Source organism: Mus musculus, chromosome 15 (assembly GCF_000001635.26).
Source record: "Mus musculus strain C57BL/6J chromosome 15, GRCm38.p6 C57BL/6J".
Taxonomy (NCBI): Eukaryota; Metazoa; Chordata; class Mammalia; order Rodentia; family Muridae; genus Mus; species Mus musculus.
Window position 1 is genome coordinate 95059760 of NC_000081.6, and position 22618 is coordinate 95082377.

Below are 22618 nucleotides of genomic sequence, written 5' to 3' on the forward strand. Positions count from 1 at the left end.
TAAGCGAACATCCGCCAGAAACAAGTCACAGAATTTGGCTTCTAGTGTTCAGATGGAAACACCATGACAGGCTGATATGGTGAGGAAAGAAAGCTTTGTGGTTCTGTGAGCACCAGGGAGCGAGTCCGTTCGGTGATACTTGAGGTAGCCTTAGGCAAGTGACGTGGCTGCCTTCAGAACCCCTTGCTTCCGTATGAAATGAGAAAACCCTAACCACTGTAGGTATACACGGACAGAGCGCTATTCATGTTTTTAAGTAGTCCATATATCCAGCACACACCAAGTTCATGGCGAGCGTTCGCCTATTTTGAAGGGAACAGAATAACAGAGCCAACTTACATCAGAATTTCGTGAAGAGTTCTCAGTAAAATGGATGTGAGCATAGAACAGTACAAAGGGGCCACTGACTATTACTGAGTATCATCGGGTCCTCTCCTCCCTAGCGACAGTCTACTGGGCTGCGTGGGAAGGGTGCTGTCATCTCTGTGACTGTTGCTGTCTATAACTGTAAGAGAGAGGGCTTGGTTTGATTCTATTTTTCCCTTTGAGAATATGTAGCTTGCATCGAGTGAGCATTTAATAACTGTTACATTGGTTCTGTAATAAGGTGAGGCTGCTGTGTAGAGAGCACAGGAACAACACTGGGGACAGCTTTGAGAACTACAGATTTCACTCTCTTGCTCTTGGGGCGACTTGAAATCCAATAAAGCCAATCGCTGCAATGCCGGGCTTTCTCTGAATGGATGGTACCGGAGGGAAAAAAAAATACAATTGCTGACATGAGCATAAGGTTGCTTGCCCCAGCTTGCAGATTTGTTTTCCAGATGGACTCCAAGGATGATGGAATGTCTCTCCAATGACTACCACGAAAGGAAAGTGATGTGCGTTAGACTTGTCTTTGGCATTGACCCCTGGACTAAGAAGGGTTTTCATAAAATCTTTCAATTCACTGAGGGTATAATTCTAAAACAACAAAACGTATTTTATACTTTCTGTTCCATAGCCTGCCTGGATATATTTTGTTTTCCGATTTTGTTGCTCTTTGACTTGGGGGTGGATAATTTTTCTCTAGAGCTCAGAGGATGAATGCTTCTGACCTAAAACTCACTGAAGACAGACGTGGCGAGCCCGGCAGTTCAACGCCACTGCCCTGGAGCCTTTACATTCTGTTACGTGCTACCATTGGCTAGTCTGCAGGGGCAGAGGCAGGCGCAGAAGCTTCAGGGCTGTTCAGAAATGGAGCATTTACTGGGAAAGATGAAAACAGAGGGTACCACATTGAGACCAGATAACTGAGGACCCAGCCTGCTGTTTCTGAGACTGCATTTATTCAAGGCATCGCGAATACAGTCTAGTGCTGTGTTGTTTCAGAAAATAAATAACTCTAAAGAATCGGAATAGGCATAATGTGACAGCCTCTTTTTAACAATAGTCATTGCAAAAGCTACTGAAAATATAGGAAGGAACCCCAGGTGCAGAAAACCGTAGCATACTAAAATCCACTTTACTTTATCAAATCATTTGAAACTATCAAACCAAAATCAAATCAAATAATTTGAAATTAATATCATCATATTACCTCTCCAAGAAATGCCTCTGTGATTGGTTTTTTTTTTAAGTAAATAGGTTTTTTACTATATTAGGTGTATAAGTAGGTACTATAGATACTATAGGTTTTTACTATAGATGTCTACTTATTAGCTCTAATATTTACTTTCACTTCCTCAATATTCCTTATTTTCATTTTCAGTTAAATTTATTCACTTGGACAGGGAACTCTTTCCTATTTCAGTACTTGGATACATTGTGTGATTAGGATACACACACACACACACACACACACACACATATTCCAAGTTATTTTCTTTTAGATTTTTGAGAATCACAACAAATAATTGCTGTTTATTGTGTTGTGAATAGCACACAGGAACTCCTCATTCCAGCGCCTGGCAGGTGGCACAGTTGATAACACACTTGCCCACCAGCAGGAAGACATCTCAGCACTGGGGAGGCAGGGCTGCAGGAGCCCTGGGGCTCACTGACCAACTAGTCTAGAACTACTGGACTCCAGAATCAGTGGAAAAGTCTTGGACATCAACCTCTGACCTCTTCACACACCTGTGCACACACATGCACACACCAGCTTTAGCCAAGAGTTCTCTGGCTAAGCAGTCTTTCCCTCTCCTCCCCTTTCCTTCTCCCCTCAGCCTCTGAAAATTACCATTCCATTCTCGACATTCAAAGGATCATTGTTCTTTAGTCTCTACATGCGATTGAGTGGGATCATGTGTTACTTGGCTTTATAGACCAACCTTATTCTTCCTGTCTCCAGGTTCTTCCAAGTTATTACAGATGTCGTGATTTCATTGTTTGTTTTTTTAAGACTGTATTCTTAGTCAAGGTATTCAGAACATAATGAAGTGGGGTATGTGTGTGTGTGTATATTTTCTGTGGTTCATTAGATTGCCTAAGGTACAATCTAGGTAGTTCCACAATACTATCTAACACTGGAGAGACCACGAATCTGGTCGCTGTTGAGGCCATGAGGCTGGACATCCCAGAAGTCCTAGTTAGGTGCTGAAGGGTTGGTGGATTTGTGGAGAGCTGCTAGTCTTCAGTATACATAGGAAGAAGTTGATCCTGATGTTGGTGAAGGAGTCCAGCAGCAACATCACAGGTGAACTTGTCTTCGAGAGTGAGAGCAAGCAGGCAAAGAGCCAGGTTCCATTCTTCCGTGTTCTTTTATGTGGGCTGCCATCAGAAGGCGCTATCTGCATTTAGGCCTTCTTGCTTTGAATAATCTGAACAAGAAAAATCCTTCACAGAAGCGTCCACATGCTTGGGTTTTAGTTGATAGCATGTCAAGATGACGAGCAAGGTTAGCCACCACCACACACGGCATACGTTCTATTCTGTATACATACAACTTTGCCTTTACCCGTCCGTCAGTTGATGATGTTTTGCTGTTTCTTAGCCACTGTGAACAGTGATATGATAAACATGGAAGGCAAATGTCTCTTCCATGCACCGATTTTGTATCCTCTAGTTATACACCTGTGGGTAGTGTTTTTGGATCTGCCTAAAGCTTTGGGAGAGATTGTTCCACACTAATGTCTACCAACAGTGTGCCTGGACTCCCTTCTACCTTGCTTCTCTGTCACTGCGATCAAACATAGATCAAAAGCAACTTGGGGAGGATTCTTCATTCAGCTTACAAGTTATATTCCATTATTGAGGGAGTTTGGGGCAGGAACAAAAGCAGAGACCATAGAGGGATGCTGCTTACTTTTTTTTTTCCTGTGACTTGCTCAGTACCTTTTCTCTCCAATACCAGGACCACTTGCCCAATGGATGACAACATGAATAGTGGCTGGGCCCTCCTCTATCAATTAGCAATCAAGAAAAGGCCCACAGGCAAATTCAATGGAAGCAATTCAATAGAGAAACCCTCTTCCCAAGGTCCCTGACACACGAGGACAATCTTCTTCTCCACACCACCTGCCTTCTTCTCTTGATAAGAGGCATCTTTGCTGGGATTGTACCACATTATGGTTTCGATCAGAATCTCCCAGAAGACCAGCGATTCTGAGTTTTTCATTTTTTTTGTGAATCAGTGAGTTTTACTGGGGTCACAGGAGGGTGGTGGAGACTTAGTTAACAGGAGCGTGGACAATTTACTAGTGGCTACACCCGTGAAGGAAATGCATCTACCTTGCTCAACAACTAGACACTGCCTATAGATCCTCTGGGAGACATGGGCCTTATGGGTGCCTGGCCCTCCAGGTGCTGCTGTCAAACTGTGTGCTCTGTGGGATAAATATTAATCCAGAGAAGAAGGCAAGGGAAAGGGAGCAGTAAGCTGCAGAGTGAAGAATACAGGAAAGGAGCCAGAATAGAAAACCAACCTGGGAAAAAAGATGTTGGAGAAGTGTTTCCCAGAAGAAAGCAAAGCTAGATGTACTGGCAAGGACCTGTTGTCCCAGAAACAGGGGTCTGGGCCAGCAGGCTAAGGCAGGAGTACTGCAAGCATAAGGCTAGTTGGGCAATTTAATGATACCCTTTCTCAAATTGTTTCTTTACGGGGGTAGAGGTTGAGCTATAGTCCGTAGTACACTTCTTGTCTGTTGAGTGGGAAGTCTGGTTTTCACCTCCCCCCAAATGGACTGAATGCACACAGATTATGAAGATTCATCTACTTTTTAAAACTTGGGCCTTTTTTTACTCTTGATATTTAGAATATTACATAGTCTGTATCAAGCCCCTTGCCAGAAGTATAATTAGCAAACATTGTCTCTCATTCTTTCTTCAATCCATAGCTTCACTGGACACGATTGATCACTCTTTAGGGTATAGGAGGATTGGAACCCCGGGCTCCCCTCATGCTACTTTCTTGAATTGTATCATGAGCCCTCATCACTAGTAAACAGTTTCAGAGAAGGGCATGGCTAAGTTGCACAGCTGGCCTTAAACTCATTTGTGCCCTAGGATATCCTTTACTTTTCAATGTCCCCTGCCCCAGTCTCTCAAGTGCCTGGGGATTACAGGCGCATGCACCAGCTTCGGCTCTCCCTCCTAACTTCTAGGACACCCTCCTCCAGTTTCTCTTTTATATTTTAAATGCTGGGTTTCTCAGTACTCCACCCACTTTGTGCATCCTGACCTTAAACCAATAGCTGTATTACTGACGTCTTGTCTGTACCGCTAACCTCAACTTCTATGAGCTTTTCAACTATCCACATAACACTTCGGCTTAGCCCCCTTTCCATTTATGAACAATAGGGGTGGTCTTGGGCTCAGCATTCTGAAGGCTGGGAGGTTCAAGAATGTGACTGTGGCATCTGGTGAGGGCCTCTGTGGTACATGACAGAAGGACCAGCAAACACAAGCAAGGGCGCGGTTCGCTAACCATCCCGAAAAGCCTTGCGTCTTCACACACTGACAATGGCATTTAAATGTCAATGCTGGGTGAAGACTTTCAGATGGTAGCATAGGACTGTCACACTGTTCCACGTTAGCGTGTGTGAAGTAGCAGACCCACGCCCCGGTCATCTCGGGAGGATTCAGTTCCCTAAGCTCCTGGACAGATGCTGTAGCCGCTCCTCAGTGTGCTGAGACATCAGTTGGGAACACCTTCACATAGGCACCTGGATCTGAGTACCTGAATGCTTAGCTTACATTATCATTCCATAGTTCAGCCACTGCAGTAATTTCCTCACTGGGCTCTTATACCAGCCCTGTTCCCAGCACCAGGCTGGCCTGTCAGTTTCTGGCTCCTCCCAGGTGTCTTTGAACACACTTCTTCTGGCTGATATGATCCTTTCCTTTTCCTTCCTTCCGTCCTTCCTTCCTTCCTCCTTTTATCTTCCTTCCTGTCTTCCTCCTTTTCCTCCTTCCTTCCTCCTTTCTCCCATTTCTTTCTTTTTCTTCCTTCCTTCCTTCCTTCCTTCCTTCCTTCCTTCCTTCCTTCCTTCCTCCCTGTCTTTCTTTCTTTCTTTCTTTCTTTCTTTCTTTCTTTCTTTCTTTCTTTCTTTCTTTCTTTCTTTCTTTCTTTCTTTTTCTTTCTTTCCATCTCTCTTTCTCTCTTTCTTTCTCTCTTTCTTTTCTCTTTTTCCTTCCTTCCTTCCTTCCTTCCTTCCTTCCTTCCTCCCTTCCTTCCTTCCTTCCTTCCTTCCTTCCTTCCTTCCTTCCTTCTTTCCTTCCTTAAGTTAGGGTTTCACTATGTAACTCTGGCTGTTCGGGCACTCTATATAGACCAGGCTAGCCTTGAACTCAGAGAGCTCCCCTGTCTCTGCCTACTGAGAGTTGGAATTAAAGTTGTGTCCCACCAGACCAGTCCCCGGCTAAAATCCACTTTCTGTCTTTCATGGGCGTCAGTCTCCACATGAGGATCGCCTGAAAAGAAGTTTCCTTCCCACTACAGCACCTGGGGCCAACCCATTACTTTGGATCCCCTTTTCCTGCCTTAATTCAGAATGCTTATCACTATGTAACATCATATTTCACCCGTGGATAGACTTTTCAGCTATAGTATAGACAGTCCTGGAAAAAAATTGTAATTCTAGAAACGAAGCCATCGTAACCAAGTTCGAAGGTCACTTATCTCTGTCTCCATGGTACATTTTGATCCCCTTTCTGTTTGATCCTCTTTCTGTTGTGAGGAGCACGTTTTCATATTGACTCTTTCCCCCCACAGAACCGTACCATCAGTCCTTTTGTTCATGAAGATAAATGACCACAGTATTAAATTTAAAATTTACTAAGGACAATAACAGCTACTTTGTATCAGTGAGCAATTAATTCTCCCATATAGCTCACAGAAGAAATCAGCCATTCAGACAATTGAATGTCACCATTGCTGGCAGCATGTGCACAGCCAGCCAGGTTGCAGCAGTGACATTTGTACCCAAAACAATAGAGCAGAGAATGATCAGGGGACTGTGCTGTGTCCTACAGCCAGTGTCTGAAAACAGTACAAATGCTCTAATGAATTTCTTCCACTGGACTTCATTCTTTCTGTGGAAAGGGAATTCTTTTGAGTATCGGGCAAGCAAAAACACACAGTTAACATTCACTCTTTTAAGGCATGCCAAGTAAGGGCTGGAGACATGACTCAGCAGTCAAGAGCACTGGCTGCTTTTCCATATGATCCAGGTTCAATTTCTAGCACACACATGCTGGCTTACATCTTTAACTCCATTTCAGTGGGGTCCTACTCCCTTTTCTGGTTTCCATGGGTACAAGGTATGCACATAATAACACAAACAGGGAGACAAAACAATAACACACAAAATAAAAATATGTGAATCTTTAGAAAGAGCAAGTGCTAAGTAGGTTGGGATTGACAGACCTTGGAAGGTAAAGCTGAAATGAGCCATTGCTGTGTTTCTTTGAATACAGCGCTACCTCTCACTGCTGTCTTCTTAGCCAGCCATTGCGCTCTCCTCTTCTTTCCCCAGGAGTCTCTAAGATGTTAAGCACTCCCTCCCTCCTGCTCCTGAACTGTGTTGCCCCAGTCAGGGTTATTGATTTCCCATTATTCCTAGAGGCCACATGATGCATTTCCATTAGTGTAAACACTTTTAAGACCGGCTTTTATTTGTCCTTCCTCACATCCATCTGCCAGGGCAGGGCATCGGTTTGCTTCCAGTTTGGAGTGTAAAGGAATGATGTTTTCAGGGTCTAGATGTACTGAAGCTTGTTTGTAAAAAACCTACTGCTTCCTCACTACAGCCTTGAGGCAAGTTCTCTTAAAAGTAATAGAGTGTAGTTAACTTTTCAGACCTGCTCTGGGCTAGATTGGTGTTTTTAGAGGTAATAAACGAATACTTACAACTCGCTGATGTATGCTCTCTTTAGAATTAGCTGGGGGAAGTGTGTGGACTTCTGAGAGAAAGTAAACAAAAACACAGTTCATGAAGGAAGAAAACGATCACAAACCACACCCTTGTGGTTAACTTGATCGATCATTTAGGAGACAACGATTTTTCTAGTTTGGGGGTATTTGGAAATAGAAACACATGAAAAACATCACATTCTGGGCTGGAGAGGTGGCTTAGAAGCTCAGAGTGCTGGCTGCAGTTGGAGAGGACTTCAGTTTGGTTCTCAGCACTCTAGTTCCCAGGGGATTCTATGCCGCCTTCTCATCTCCACGGGTGCTAGGGACATGCGTGGTACACATCCATCCATTCAGGAAAACAACATACACGCAAAATAAAATGGATTATTCTTTAAGAAGAAAAGAGAGAAAGTTACATTCATTAAAACATTTCAGGAAAGGGTATGGATTTGTTTTACAGATCAGTGAAGCATCCCTGCTCGGAGTTGGCTAAAACCTCCCTCAAACAGAAAATCAAGAAATCCATTCCCCCTCAATTAAATACTTTACACAGCTCATAAGGTTATAGAACAATTTCTCTTAAGGAAGTAAAAAGAGTGACAATGAAGAGAAGCTATGAATGTGACATGAGGAGAGGGTGGGTATCAGGGGACAGGTGAGGCCAGCTTCCAGCCACCCCTCTCCTGAGCATCCTTTACAGTTACAACCAAGCACCTGTGATGTTCTAGCTTGGCCTCAACATACCTGCCAGACCCCAGTGTGGGAAATAACCCTCCCACAATTCTACCTCAAATGCCTTCTACACTTAGTCTCTGGTTCTCTGACTTAGTTTGACAAGTCTCATAGCTTCTTTCCTTTAAAGGGTGACAAGAAAGATGACTCCAAACATCCTTGATCAATTCTCCAAACATCTTCAGTATTTATTCTTGCCTTTCACCATAGTAGTGTCAGGGTTCTCTAGAGGAAAAGACCCATTAGAAAATATGTGTATTCATGTGTGTGTGTGTGTAATTTATATATGTATATTAAGAGGATTTATTAGAGTGCCTTACAGACTGTGTAGGCAAGCAGGCAGAAAACAAGAGCTTCCTTCTCCCATGTCCTTTTATGTCCTAAATCTGGCTGCCACCAGATGGTGTGGCCCAGATTTAGGGTGAGTCTTCCCACTTCAAATGATCCAAAAATAGGTGGGTCATCCCTCCTTAAATAATTCAATCAAGAAAAATTCCTCACAGGTGTGCCCAACTACTTGAGTTTTAGTCAACTCCAGATGTTCATTGACAGCCAAGATTAGCCATCTTATCTACCCTCGCTAATGATCTACTTTCTTCTTTTCTTTGTGATCTTTGCAAATAGCTTAAACTGCATGTCACTATGTTCAAGGTCTCACTGAAGCTGGATGATAAGGACAAAACAAAACACCCAGTTTTTCAACGTTTCAGATGTTGGAGTGATGCATAATGATCACTGTGCTATTTCTCATACCCAAATCCACTCCGTGCTTCCACTCCCAGAAACACAAAAGGGATCACGTTGCCCTTTTAGCTTTCAGAGCTCATTGTTCACCATTTACACAAATACTTGAGTTCCTACCATATGCTGAGTTGAATTCATGTATTGAGAATACAGCAGTTATCAAAACATGGAAAAGTCACCTAAGCTCCCTGGAGCTTATCTTTCAGTGGGGATGATGGGCAAGGCCAATGAATAAGCAGAGCCTACTGTATAACAAGGCTTCTGAGAATTAATTCAGCCAAGTATTCCTATGGCAACTTTGCCAATCAGGAGCAAGGGATTGTTGGAGAGGAAAATAGCAGGCTCTCTGGCTTCTTAATAAGAAGCAGAAATATCACCCAAAGCATAAGAACAATTCTTCAGGCTGCTCGCTGTCATGCTGTCATCTGGAATCCTGTTGCTAGGACACTGGCAAGCATAGAAGAGCTAAGGACACATTGCAAGCTGGGGAGGTTTTGGGTGGAATGGTGTCCTGTTATTCACATTCTGCATTCAGTTCTGAAATATGCATGAATAGAGATGAGCTAAGAAAGAAATATGCCTGTAAAGTTGACTTTGAAATCATCTGAAGCCTGATAATATAATGCTATAAAAAGGAAGATAAAAAACTATTAAATTGAGGATGAGTTGATGTTTTATAGTAACATTTTAGAGTCTATTGTCAATTCTATCACGACATGACTGCTGCACTCACAAAGTCACTGCACTATGATTACTGCCCAGGACTCACACAAGAGTGGGACTGTCAGCATTCTGTCATATGTGGGCAAGGGACACAGGAAGCCTCATTCTCACCTAAGGGTCTATGTGCATGTAACGGCTGCTGAGGGGGGGGGGGGAAGTGTCTTTTCTTTAGTGGTCTCGTCACTGGTAAGTTGCCCTTCTCCAATAAATTCCTTCCCATTTGTGCTTACATAAGCAACTAGAACTCAACTCAGTGGGTTATGAAAGCAGCCATCAAAGTAGGAGAATTTATTGGAAAGAAGGGCTTCTGTGGGGGGAGAGGACGAGGGAGGAATGAACAAAAGTCACTACATATGTGAATAAGACTGTCAAATAGTAAACCAGAAACAAGGAAAGTTTCTACTTATCAACTTTTTAGTAAGACCTATTCTTTCCCTTAATTACCGCAAAAACCAATTGATCAATCATGAACCCAGAAAATCGAACATTTCTTTGCTTTTACTCTGGCTTTAGTTTGTTATGATAAAGTAATAATGGTTATTAATTTTTTTGGTCAATTTCTTACCTAAATAGACACAGGGAATCATTATTTTATCACTGGGGAATTAAAAACAGTGAATGCTTTAAACTTAAACTCCTCTGAATGACACCCAGCCCTTTTCCTTGAGATTCCCCAAGGAAGCGCTGAGAAATGACTCCACAATGTTCCCAAGACAGTGTAATCTAGATGCACAGTACTGCTGCTAAATCCTGCCCAAATATGGTCTGTGAATAGCAGGGATCACGAACTGACTTTCATTGCTACAGACAGAAGTAGACCATAGTAAGAAAAGTAGACAACTGTCATGGCACATCTCTTTTATTTTCCGTGGGAAATATACTCATCCGAATGAAAATTAACCGTATGTCGTCTGTGAACGGATGCAGAGTTGGAGACATGTCTACACTTGGTACATCCTCATGAGCTGTTGAGAACTGGAGCGGCTTGGTACTGTGTGCCTAACTCACTCTCATCACTGAGAGATCTCTGCAGCTGCTGCTGGCTTCAATAGTAGAGAGCAGTACCGAGGCCCCAGATTGATAGCAATTTCAAAGAACAAAACAATAATATGCCACTTCAGGAGGATGAGCTTCTGGCTCCTGGGCTTGCTAGCTGCACACATTTCACCTGGTTGTACTCCTCCTACTGTATGTATTTAGTTCAAATGATGTCATTGACAGTCACGTACAAGGCAAGCAAGCTGTGACTCCTGATACCTCTCTATGCAATGTGTACTTACGATGGCTGTGCATTTATGGTAACAATGCTATGACATCCCCAGTGTTTGCTTGCAGTCATTCATCTGTTCCTTGTCCCACTCACTGGAGTCTAGAGAGAAGGAAAGAGTCCCCAGGGAAGTTATTTATGGAGAAAAAAATTAAAGTTGGTCTTATGCTAGGGTGAGGTGATGCTACTAACACCCACTCAAAGAGGGAAGGAGCTCCAACCCCCTATGACTAGCTTCTAGCAGGAGCTAAGCTAGTGATCATGGTTAATTCTGAGGCCAGGCACACAAAGCCAATAAAAAGGCCAGCAGTGAGATAAAACCAGGAAGCCATGCTATGTTTCTATGGTCAGAGACAGTCGGGATGAGCAGCAGTGAGATAAAGCCAGGAAGCCATGCTATGTGTCTACGGTTAGAGACAGTCGGGATGAGCAGAAAGCATCTAGGCTTTGGAACCAGGAAGTCTAAGCTATCCTGCGTGGCTCTTGTGTCACTTGAGACTAGTGACTCAATCATAGCATAGCCAAATATTCTCATCTATGCATGCATACATACACACACACACACCTACCTCAGTTATTTCTGGAAGTCACCATGCGGAAACTCCTATTTTAAGAGAACTCGGCAAGCTTTTGTTTTCTTATTTTCCTGCTAAGATGGCATTGACAGTCACGTACAAGGCAAGCAAGCTGTGACTCCTGATACCTCTCTATGCAATGTGTACTTACGATGGCTGTGCATTTATGGTAACAATGCTATGACATCCCCAGTGTTTGCTTGCAGTCATTCATCTGTTCCTTGTCCCACTCACTGGAGTCTAGAGAGAAGGAAAGAGTCCCCAGGGAAGTTATGTGCTATGCTCTGTCCCCTTTGGTCTCTTGCTCCTCCCTTGCACTTTCCCTGCTTCCCTTCCCCCTTCTCTTCCCATCCCCCCCTCCCCCACATGCTCATGGCCAGCCTCTCTCTACTCTTGTCTTCTCTCCTCTCTTCTCTCTCTCTCTCTCTCTCTCTCTCTCTCTCTCTCTCTCTCTCTCTGCCTTTCTCTATCTCTTCTATCCTCTTAACTTCTCCCTCCCCATGCCCTGAATAAATTCTATTCATTCATATATATATGCATACATACATATATACACACACACATTATATATATAACTACTGCTACATGCATGTAGGAGAGGTGTCTCTCTCCCTTTTGCCCTAAGAAAGTAGCCTCAAAACCTCTGCTCTGACCCAAGCCCTAGTCAGAGGCATCAGGGTGACCTCTATTATGCAATGGATGGGGATAGACAGGAAAAGAAGGCCTTTTTTTGTCTTTACCATAGCCAGTGTGAAACAGAACCATCAGTTTCCTCCACTGTCTCTCAGGTTAAACCAAATGAATGATGCTAGGAAACCAACCATGCTTATTGACCATACCTGTGTCTCTTCCTCTGTCTCTGTCACTGTGGAGGTTGCTGCTTAGGCGTGATCTCATGCTTCCAGGAAGTATATGAAGTCAATAGGTTCAACACTGACCTGTAAATGAAGTATCTGAAACCTGGGGAGACAAAAAGTGCCCTCCTCTCTTCCCTTTGCCTTCTGGTTTAAATACTTGTGATTCAACAAACTTCAGATAAAAAATTTTCACTAAAAGAAGCTCAAAATGGTGTAGCAATTACTATGATTGCCATTCCACTGCAAGCCAAGGTAGACCAGATGTATGCTGACTCAAAATGAGGTGTCTGAAGAGGAATGGGGAGTGAGAATTGCAAACATTAAAATAAAGGGGATGGAAATACAAAAATTAAAATAATAAAGGGAAAATGAACTTAGGAAATCGGATTAAGTAAAAGAGTTTTGAAACAATAAAACATGACTTTATGACAGATGAAGCAAAAGGGAGAACTGGGAGATGGCATAGTTGAGACATTGTCCCTTTTGTGTTCTCTTTAAAACACTCTCATACAGCTGCTTTTCCTACACTCCCCCTCCTCACACATCAACGCCTCTCTCTGATATCTTCCTAAAACAAGGAAAGCCTCCCTCCAGGTAAACACCACAAAACTCCCCTCCTCTCTCTTGTTCTCCTCTCCACCCCCACTTCCTTAACTCATCTTTCTATCTCCAGGAAGAGCTGGGAAGTAATAGAGAAACTATTTTTTAGTGAATGAGGTTTTTGACCACAGTCCAAAAAGAAATCTCCCGAGATTGCTTTTTAAACTGAAAGCAATTTCACACCAGCAGAAAACTTGAGTTTCGTGGAGGATGGTCTAAATGGGAGAAGTCAGAAAACGCCTTGCAACTAAGAAGCTGGTTTAAATACAGTGGCCCAATTACTACCAAGAAGCGTTCTCTATCTGCAACCAAGAAATAAAAAGATGGTTTAATGATATTTGTCATTCATCTAGGACGAGTGAAGATACTCTGTCATTCATTTTATTTGCAGTCATAGCTTTTATCAGATATAGTTTAGCCGTCCGGGTCTGTTTCCTTTGTAACGGCTTTTATGTAATATGGAGATAACACTCTGTATATGGGGGAAGAAATGCACATATCCAACCTCAGTGACTGTTTGCAGATAGAATCTCCAATCCAGTTTCCAGTAATAATTTTTACACAATATTCCAAGTTCATGGAACATTATTCATTGATTTCCTGAGCCCTTTAATCATGTCTCTGAGTGCTACTAATGTCTGAAAAAACATGGACAGGCCAGGTTAATTTGCTCGCAGGTAGAACAGATGATGTGGCATCATTTAATTGTCTTCTTATATACTTATCTCCTATCAGCAGCCTGAGGTGATCCGCTGATCTAGAGACTGCTAGGTGATGCAGAGTGCCATTCTTCGATCTCTTCTTCCTGGTGGTTCAGTCTCTCAGGAAAGGAAACACCTGTGGCTGCTCCTAAGGGACCAGGCACCTTCCCCAGTGTCCCTGTACCAGCTGCTTTATCTGAGTGCGCTTAGCAGTGTCAATTGATGTAGTATATTAAAATCTCAAAAAACTAAAAGTTTGTTCATCATGTTTCATATTCGAGTTGGTTTAAAACATCAACTAAACATAGTTCTGTACCTACAGTGATCATTTCATTATTAAAAGTGAAAGTGTGTCTTTTCATGTCTATGAACCCATCTCAAATATTCCTTTACATTTAAGTGTGTTCTTCTTTCACAGGATAATTGTGATTTTTTTTTTTAAATTCAGTGGTTTAAAATCTGAGATCAAGTGTGGCTCCTGACAAGATTCACAGGACATTTCCCTCTGAAAGAGCAATGCCTTTGTAGTTTTACCTTCACTAGAAATGACTTCTGGCAATCTTGGGGGTTCATGTCCTCCATCTTGGGCTCAAATTCATCTGCACATCAAGTGAACAGGCTAGGGTTCTTTGGTGTTTGAACATTCTGCAGAGTCTCTAGAGTGGAGCATGGTAAAATACTTTAGTAAAAATTGCGTACTTTGTCTCCTTATGTATGACATGAAATTACAGGGCTCATAATTTTGAAAGTAGCAAGATAAAATATTATAAGTTTATTAGCCTTGTACCAATTGCTTCCATTATCTAAATATGTCAAGATCCCCATATAATGGGAGCAAACTGAAGATGCAAGTCACTTCATACTAGGTTCTAATTACTAGATTGAAAAACAATAAGAATCTGAGTAATGAGTTGATTTTTATTTCGAATGCACACCAATATCCAGTGTACAGAAGACGATGATGATTGCCAAGTGAAATGGTTGCATCTAGCAACCAGCTGAATTGAAATGATTTTAAAACAAGTGCTTGGAGAAAGTCAATTCCGAGTGCCTTGCTTCTTAAAAACCAATCAGATCACAGATATACTCACGGGCTGACTTTCTGACAGGACTGGGAATTCCCACACTTCATGGGCGACGTTGATGTGAATCTCCCCGGGTTGCACACGCCTCACATGCAGTTCAAGATTCCCTTCTTCCAGAAGATCTTCAAGGAGGAATACCGCATTCACATAACAGGTATGGTGTATGACTTTGGACACCTTTGCATATTTCCTGTGAAAAGTGAACCGCTGGTGAAAGGTATGAGTTTAATTTTCTCTTATTCATTCATCGATGCAAGATGGCTCTAGGTGGGCTGGTGACTCCATGCCACCCCTCTCAGCTCTAGGTCCACGGTTGCATTGACAAGGGAGCACATAGGAATGAATAGAGAGAAGACAGGGATAAAGAAGGCTCGCCTGTTTCTTACCTGCCTTGAACACCTCACCTCAGTCACAGTCCATCGGCAGTCACTAAGAGAGCACTGTACTTAAAGACAAGGAACACATAGCAACATCCCCTAGTTAGGTACTGCATTGTCGAGTCAAGCCTTCTGGTATGTGATACCAAAAGGTGGGGGACAAACTCTCTTCTATAGGACATTATTCCTGCCACACTTCATGGACTATTCCACACGGATCTTATACATGGGGTGGCTTTTCCACGGTTCTTGGTGTATAGGTTCAACATCAATACATTCCGTGTTTCTGCATTGACTGCTAAGATAAAGACAACGTGATCTGGAATCTTCAATTAGTCCATACGACTTTAAAGAGTTAGGTTACTAACTACTTGATTTCATAGAACCTACTTCTGTGTCCTAGCACAAATTTGTCTCAAGAGATTATTTTGTGAATCTCCAGGTTTTTTTTTTTACTCTGATTTTTTTTTAATGCGTCTGAAATGAATAACGTCTTACTCATTCTCATCCCCGAGAGATATCCTGAAGATACGTTTTATATCTTTTCTTCTTTTGAACAATAGGCAGACAGCTGAATGATCATAGATACAAAGGGTAGCGTTCACTCCTAAACTGTTCGGATACAGGGCGCGAACGTGTGTGCTTTGAGGACAATGGCCTAGGATCCCACACCTGCTCTCATGAAAACTGCAGAAGAAATCTGTACTTACACTGTCGTCTGTGTGGCTGGATAAAAATAGCCTGAGCGCAGAAAACATTAACATCTGAGCACTGAGAAACTCTCTGCTTCCCAGCCAGGAAGCTGTGCTTTGGCTCTGCGCGCGAGGCAACCTTCCTGAATTTGAGAATGAGCTCATGAATAGGGAAGATGCAGCAGGTTTCTGTTCCGATTCAAGGCAGCCAAGGCTCATCTATTAAATTCACTGGGTAAATCAATCGATTTCAGTTCAGGTCACAGAGTGTGGTTTCGGAGTCCCCACTTAATCTGTGCAGCATGCCATCCTCTTGGACTTCTGAAATAGCTGTCACACACGTAGCTTCACCATATCCCTCTGGGTGGCTTTTGCTGGACCATCTGTTCTTGCCACCAGCTCTTGTCTCAGGCGACCCCTGTACAAACAGTTTCTGATGATCAGAACCCATTAAAGGTATACCACTTAAGCATACAATACTAGGTTATGGGGGGGGGGAAGAAGATAGAAAATGATTGGAGAACAAATCAGTTTTTAAAAATTGAACTGTAAAAAGTAGTCAGGTTGGGACTATTTTACATGCTTTGTTATATACAGTGTCAATATAAAGAAGGGGAGGATTACAGTATCCAATGTTTGTGCCATTTGGGATTTTTTTAAAAAGAAGATGAACCCCCCCCCCCAAAAAATCACATTTACACAATGTTTTGGGAACGCTATATGCTATATCCATGAAGCTGCAGTATCATTGGCTATGAGTCAGAGAAGCTCTGTGCCTTTTGGGAAAAGGCAGATACAGGGCCTCAAACCTTGACTTATGAACTAGAAGCTGAAAACAGAATAAAGGCACATTAATAAAGTTTTCTGGAAGGGGAAAGTCATATGACTAAAGCTTTTGGTAACTTTTGCTGAGAGCTATCCAGCTCTTGGATGGACCTGGCCGAGGTGGTAGAGGAATGAAGAAAGCCAAGAAAGGGGACAGAGAAAAGTTGAGCTTAGGTGGACCGTGCTTGCTGATGGAGAAGCTGCAGCTCCCCAGGAACAGCATGATAGAATATAGACAGTTGAGCAAGAAGATAAGGCTACTCTACACAGCTAAATCAAGGAGGTAGTGAGCTAGGTATATCGGTAGATGGGGTCTCTGTAGGAGAGGAGTCATCAGGCCTTAAATATCTAAGGGAAGAAAGCTATGCAGGGCATTTTCTGCACATACTGTCAATATCCATGCTTGGACCAGGAGGGAAGGTGTTTCTATTCCCCCAAGGGTCTAAGGCTTTGAGGTCCTTGGCATGGCCATACTCATATCAGCCACAGACAATGACTCGTGAAGTCATTCACTCGGGGCTTTCTCCTCACCTCACATAGTTTGACTAGTAAGTCTCTAATTAATAATTAACTAAATAATAAATAATTAATGAAAGTCTCCAGTAAGAGAGACTTTATAAATGTATGGATCAGTGGGCCCTAGTCCCATCAGTTCTGACACAATAGGTCTGAGGAAGAGCCAGGAAATTAGACTCAGGAAAGTTGTCTTGGGGTAATATGGTTAACTGAGCACTGCTCCATTCTGACTGAGATTTCACAGCTGCAGTCAGAAGGTCTGTGTTCTTCCTAGACTTCACCGTGCAAACCATCGCTGCCTGAGTCCAGTGAGAAGCCTTTGAACAGTCTGGTGGTTAAATTAAAAGAGAGAGGGCCTGGTGGTAAAGTGGAACTGGAATTAGGACAGTTGTGATGTTTCCGGTGTGGCTGGATGTATCCGTGTCTGCTATTAGAATTCTTCAGAAAAATGGCTACAGGTCTTGAGAAAAGCCAAACCTTTGTGTTCAAGTTTGTGTTTCCATCCCTCTCCAGCTCCTGCTAATCCACTGAGAGAGAGAGAGAGAGGGAGAGAGAGAGAGAGAGAGAGAGAGAGAGAGAGAGAGAGAGAGAGAGAGAGAGAGAGAGAGAGAAGGGGGAGGCTGCTATGGAGAAAGAGCTAGTCTTTGGAGAAGCAGTTGTTCTTTTACTTGATTACAGTTTGCAAGTCAAGTGCTTCCAGGGAAAACCTGGATCAAAAATATTGAGATCCATGGTGTGTTTTAAGACTGTCTCCATAGCGTTTCTCAAACAGCCGATGTGAGAATATTCTGGAAAGATTGTTTAGAAAAGTAAATCCATTAGCCATACACCAGCATCTGTGTACTTGAGCTTTGGGGCAGAATCTGGGATCCATTTTCCCACAAACACAAGTCAATCCCGGGCTGGCAGGCTGAAGCCCATGCTCAGCCAGATACTGCTGCTGAAGAACATTGTCTATAGGTAGAATTTCTTGTATCTTAGATAAGAAGGATGCTGTGTGTGCTGTGGAGAGCAGGGCTGGAGAGGTGGGGCTTCCCAAGCCCTTTGGAGCCTGGAGGATTACACTAGGAGTGAGTTCCAGATGTTGGATGTCGAGCTACAGGATTTGGACTTACACTGTTAGATTTTGAGTTTACTTTGATGTGATTATTGTTATGCCCTGGTCCTTCCTTTTGGCATAATAATGCTTGCTTTTATTTTGTTAGAATACACTGGACTTAAAACGTTGTGATTTGCAAAGACACTGGGGACTTTTAAAAAGTTGGACTATGTATGGGTTGAGTTAGAAGTATGCCCTTAATGCTTGGATATTTTAATAATTGGTCCCCAATTAGGACTGATTGGAAAGACTTAGGAGGTGTGGCCATGCTGGAAAAAGTATGTCCCTGGGGGAGGGGTTTTAAGAGTACATGGCCTCATTTTACCTCTAGTTCCCTGTCTACTGTATGCCTGCTGTTAAAGATGTGATCTTTCAGTTTCCTCTTCCCGTTGCCATGGCTGCTCTTTATTACTGTTTCACCACAAGGACGGACTCTTTCCCTTCTGACCTGTAAGCCAGAATAAACTCTTCAGTGAGTTTTTGAGTCGTGATGTTTTCTCACAGCAATGCAAAGTTTTTGCCCTGGATAGTTTTTATGTCAAGCTGGCACACGGTAGAATTACTTGCGTGGCAGGGACCTCATTGGAGGGGATGCTTCCATAAGACTAGAATGTAGGCAAGCCTGTGGAGCATTTTCTCAATTAGTAACTGATATGGGAAGACCCAGCCAGCTCACTGAGGGTTGAGTCCACTCCGGGCTGGTGGTTCTGGGTTCTATAAGAAAGCTGGCTGGGCAAGCCAGTCAACAACACTACTTCATGGCCTCCATATCAGCTTCTGCCCCTGGATTCCTGCCCTCTTGGAGTTCCTGCCTTGACCTCCACTCATAATGAACAGTGATATGGTATAATAAGCCAAATAATCCCTTTTCTCGCCAAGTTGCTTTTGGTCCTGGTGTTTCAACACAGCAATAGAAACCCTAACTAAGGCTATAACAAATTTGGAAGTTGATGCTGGAGAATGAGCTATTGCTGAAGGTGCCTTTTGTGCAGGACCCCCACCTAGCTAAACTTCCAGATCGTGAAACTTCTAAGGAGCTTTTTATTCCTAGGAAGCAACTGCAAGCACAAGCTGCTGCTAATGTGACTCAAAGTGGCACCGTCATCCCAAGATGGCAGCCAAACTTGGTGGAGTCATTCCATGATAAAGTATTTAGAAGCATGGAGGATGCAGGAGTGGAGGGGTCATGGATTCTAATTTGTTTTCAGAGAGCCACTGAGTTTGGGGCTGCCTGTGGTGGGGGAGTCTCTTCATAAAGGCTCTGAAAGATCATTCTATTGTCTGTGAAAGCTTCTGGTTTGCAATGGAGACCACAAGACGTTAGCATTTTCCAGGGGTCACGAGGCATCTGCCAAGAAGAACTGCATACAGAGAGTGGATCCCAGGCTAGAGAGAGGCATATATTTCAGGCAGCAAAGCCACAGGACAGAGCCATCAAAGCCCTCAATACTAAATATTGAGCTACTGGATTTAGTTTTTGCCCTGCTGATATTTGGTCTTGCTTTGGTCCAATATTTCTCAACTATACCCTCAATCTCCAATATTTCTCAACTCTACCCCGAATCTTTGCTTTGGTATGGTATTGTCTATTCTGTTTCATCACGTGTTAGAAGTATGCAATTTGCTTTTTGCTTTTCCAATGATTACAGCTAAGAAATTACATTGAATCTCAGTAGACTTTGGACTTGGAAACTTTGTTGAGACTATGAAAGGCTAGGGGGACTTTTGAAGTCAAACTGAGTGTGTTTTGATTGTGATATAGTGTGGACACTATGGGGGGCCATGGTGTGGAATGTAGTGGCTTGAATGTCTCCCATAGGCTTGGGTATTTGAACACTTATTTCCAAGTAGGTGTTGCTTCAGAAAGTTCAGGAGGGTTGGCTTTGCTGTAAGAAGTATGTAGTTGGGGAAGGCTCTGAGAGTATATAGCCTCTCCCTACATCCAGTTCATGCTGGGATTCTTGCTGTTGATGCTTGCTGTCAAAGACGGAACCTTTCGGCTTTCATTCCAGGAGCTTTCTGCCATGTTTTCTTAGATGATGAATTCTGCTCCACTCTGAAACCACAAGAAAAAGTAAACTCTGCCTTCTGTCTGCAAGTCATATTGAATTGTGGTATCTTATCACACTAGCAGAAAAATAACCAAGAAGGATAGTATTTTATATTATGAGATAAATATGAGATCTTAGGAAGACTATAGTTTAAAAAGTGATGTGTCTGTATGTTAAGTTAGCAAGGGATGCTGTGTTTTGAGCTTTTACTGTCAACTTGACACAACCCAGAAAATCACCTGGGAAGAAAGACTTAAAGAATTATTAAGATCATGTTGACCCATTAGCATACCTACCAGGAATGTTCTTGATTATTGGTTGATATTAGAAAATACAGCCCACTGTGAGCAGTACTAGTCCATAGGCCTGAACTATAAAGGAAAGAGTAAAGGAAAGTAGCAATGTAGCATAAGCATGCAGGCTGCGTGGACCTGGTTGTTCCTCTCTCCTCTTGACTGTGATTGTGGTAGACCTTAACCTCCTGCCATTGTGCTTTCCCCATAATGATGGGTTATAACCTGCAATACTGAGCTGAATACACCGTGCGTTGCCTCTTACCAGGTTATTTTATCATAGCAACAGAAATGAAACTGTAACACTTCCGCAACTGTTAACAAAAGCTAATTAGCACCATGTAAGCTTTGGAGAAATGGTGTGGCCAGTAGAAGTTTAAGGTACAAACTATAACATCACTCAATGTGGATTATGACTGGCAGAGTAACCATGAAGGAAACTGGAGCCAGGGATAGAAAGGGACCTTGCAGACCGCCCAGTCAATTCCTCGGTTGCATTATTTGCCTGTGTTTGCTTCATACTAGAAGAATCTCTTTGAGGACAGTTAAGGCAGTGAGTTTCTCCTGGGCCCTAGTTATTATATTACCTATGAGCTAGGTAAGACATCAAGTGTGTCCTGAGGTAACGGGGAACAAAGGCCTGATGCATAGACTCTAACTCTGCCGAAATGGAGCTCATCTGGTTCCTCCTAGGGCTTGCTTGCATGTATCTTCCATGGGCATAGCAATGGAACCTATCAGAAACGTAGCTGTAAAAATCCAACTAATGAGGAGATGCCAGGCATCCGAGGCACTGTAACCACATAGTATGCGGAGCACAACCTTTGCTGTTTTGGACTTGACACTAGCAGTTCTGTTCACCCACAGCCTTTGTTTCCTCTTTAATCCCAATGTCAGGCAGCCTGGGAGAGTTTTCTCACCAAGTATCCACTGCTGTAAGTTTTCTGCCTTTACCTCTAATCCCTGAGTTCCCAGCAAGACGAAAGCTAAGAATGGAAAGCGCTGGCTCCTAAGGAAGTACTCTTATGTACAGGATTTTCTGACACTGATGAATTCCCATTGACATTTTAAAAGCATTTAGGAATAGAGTAATTTTTGATGCTGATTCTAAGCTAGCTTTATTTATGCATGTCAAAAATAACTTGAATTATTGCATCTGTTTAGCTCATCTGGATCCCCCTTGACAGATGGTTTGCTGCAATATTTAGGAGCTTTCATTTTATAAGCTGGGGTACTGCTTATTAAAATAATCATCTCTATCCAAGCATGTGTTAAAATACATTTTTTCTTGGAATTGTATGTCAGCAGCAAAGAAGACAATGGTTAGTGAGGAAGTCACATTGTTACCTTTGGCCCGAGCCCATTGTTCATAAAGTGAATGCTAAAGGCATTATAGGATTCTGTCCCCTGCCCCGTTTCCCCTTACCTATAATGTGTGCATAGATGGATTAAAATGTGTGATGGACAAAGTCTCTGGAGGCAAGATGGCATGGCCTCTCAAATAAGTCTCTAGTCTCCTCTGAGTCCTATTAATGCCAGTCTCAGCGGAAGCTCCGCCATCTGTCATCCCAGCCACACAAAAGAAGTGTCCCATTGGTGGCCATCATCTGAGTAAATTAGGAGGGGGGTCATGGGGAAAGCCAGAAGGAAGGCTGCATAACAGTGAGAAGAGAGTCACACTGTTGGCACAACGATGCCCATGGGAGCCCTTTCGGCAAAAATGAAAATGTGGAAGTAAACAACCCTCCGTAGCATCCGTGTTCTATTTCTGTTTCCCAGGCAGCGCGAGGGCACAGGTCGTCGTTACAACGGCAAGGATGTGACAAATAATGGGCAAAAGCCCTTTGTTCTGTTTCCAGAGTTTGTGATATTAGCAAATGAATTTCTAGAAATTGTTTTTTTTTTTTAAAGGAATTCTCCTGGGTGGGTTAGATGATGGGGCGCCCTGGGAGGGGCGAGGCAATGACCCATGCGGGAGGATGGTTGGTCTGACAAACCAGTAAGGTCTCATTATATTATAGGGAAATTTCAGAGTGCATGATGAGGGTACACTTATCCGAGGTGCACAAAGACCTCTTTCTCTCAGATGAGAATTTTCCCAAACCTCTCTGGAAGCAATTTCTATTTCCGTGTACTTACACAGAG

At 42.9% G+C, this 22618-nt stretch overlaps 1 protein-coding gene and 1 long non-coding RNA gene across 7 annotated transcripts in view; one reads left to right on the forward strand and one right to left on the reverse strand.

Moving 5' to 3' along the window:
* Window positions 1-22618, forward strand: part of Tmem117 (transmembrane protein 117) — a 466913-nt gene that overhangs the window by 430575 nt on the left and 13720 nt on the right. Inside the window, exon 7 of the mRNA NM_178789.4 lies at window positions 14645-14774. Coding sequence (NP_848904.1) covers window positions 14645-14774 — 130 coding nt within the window. The remainder of the gene's footprint in view (window positions 1-14644; window positions 14775-22618) is intronic.
* Gm30810 lies at window positions 6226-20271 on the reverse strand. 6 transcript variants are annotated; one of them, XR_001781753.2, is made up of 4 exons: window positions 15708-20271; window positions 14627-14810; window positions 12217-14191; window positions 6226-11617 (listed from the first exon to the last, which is right to left on the reverse strand). It is a non-coding gene; the product is annotated as a predicted gene, 30810 (long non-coding RNA). The 6 variants fall into 6 exon arrangements; XR_384360.4 differs by having other exon boundaries at window positions 15007-20271; XR_003951591.1 differs by lacking the exon at window positions 15708-20271 and having other exon boundaries at window positions 12217-12315; window positions 14070-14191; window positions 14627-14716.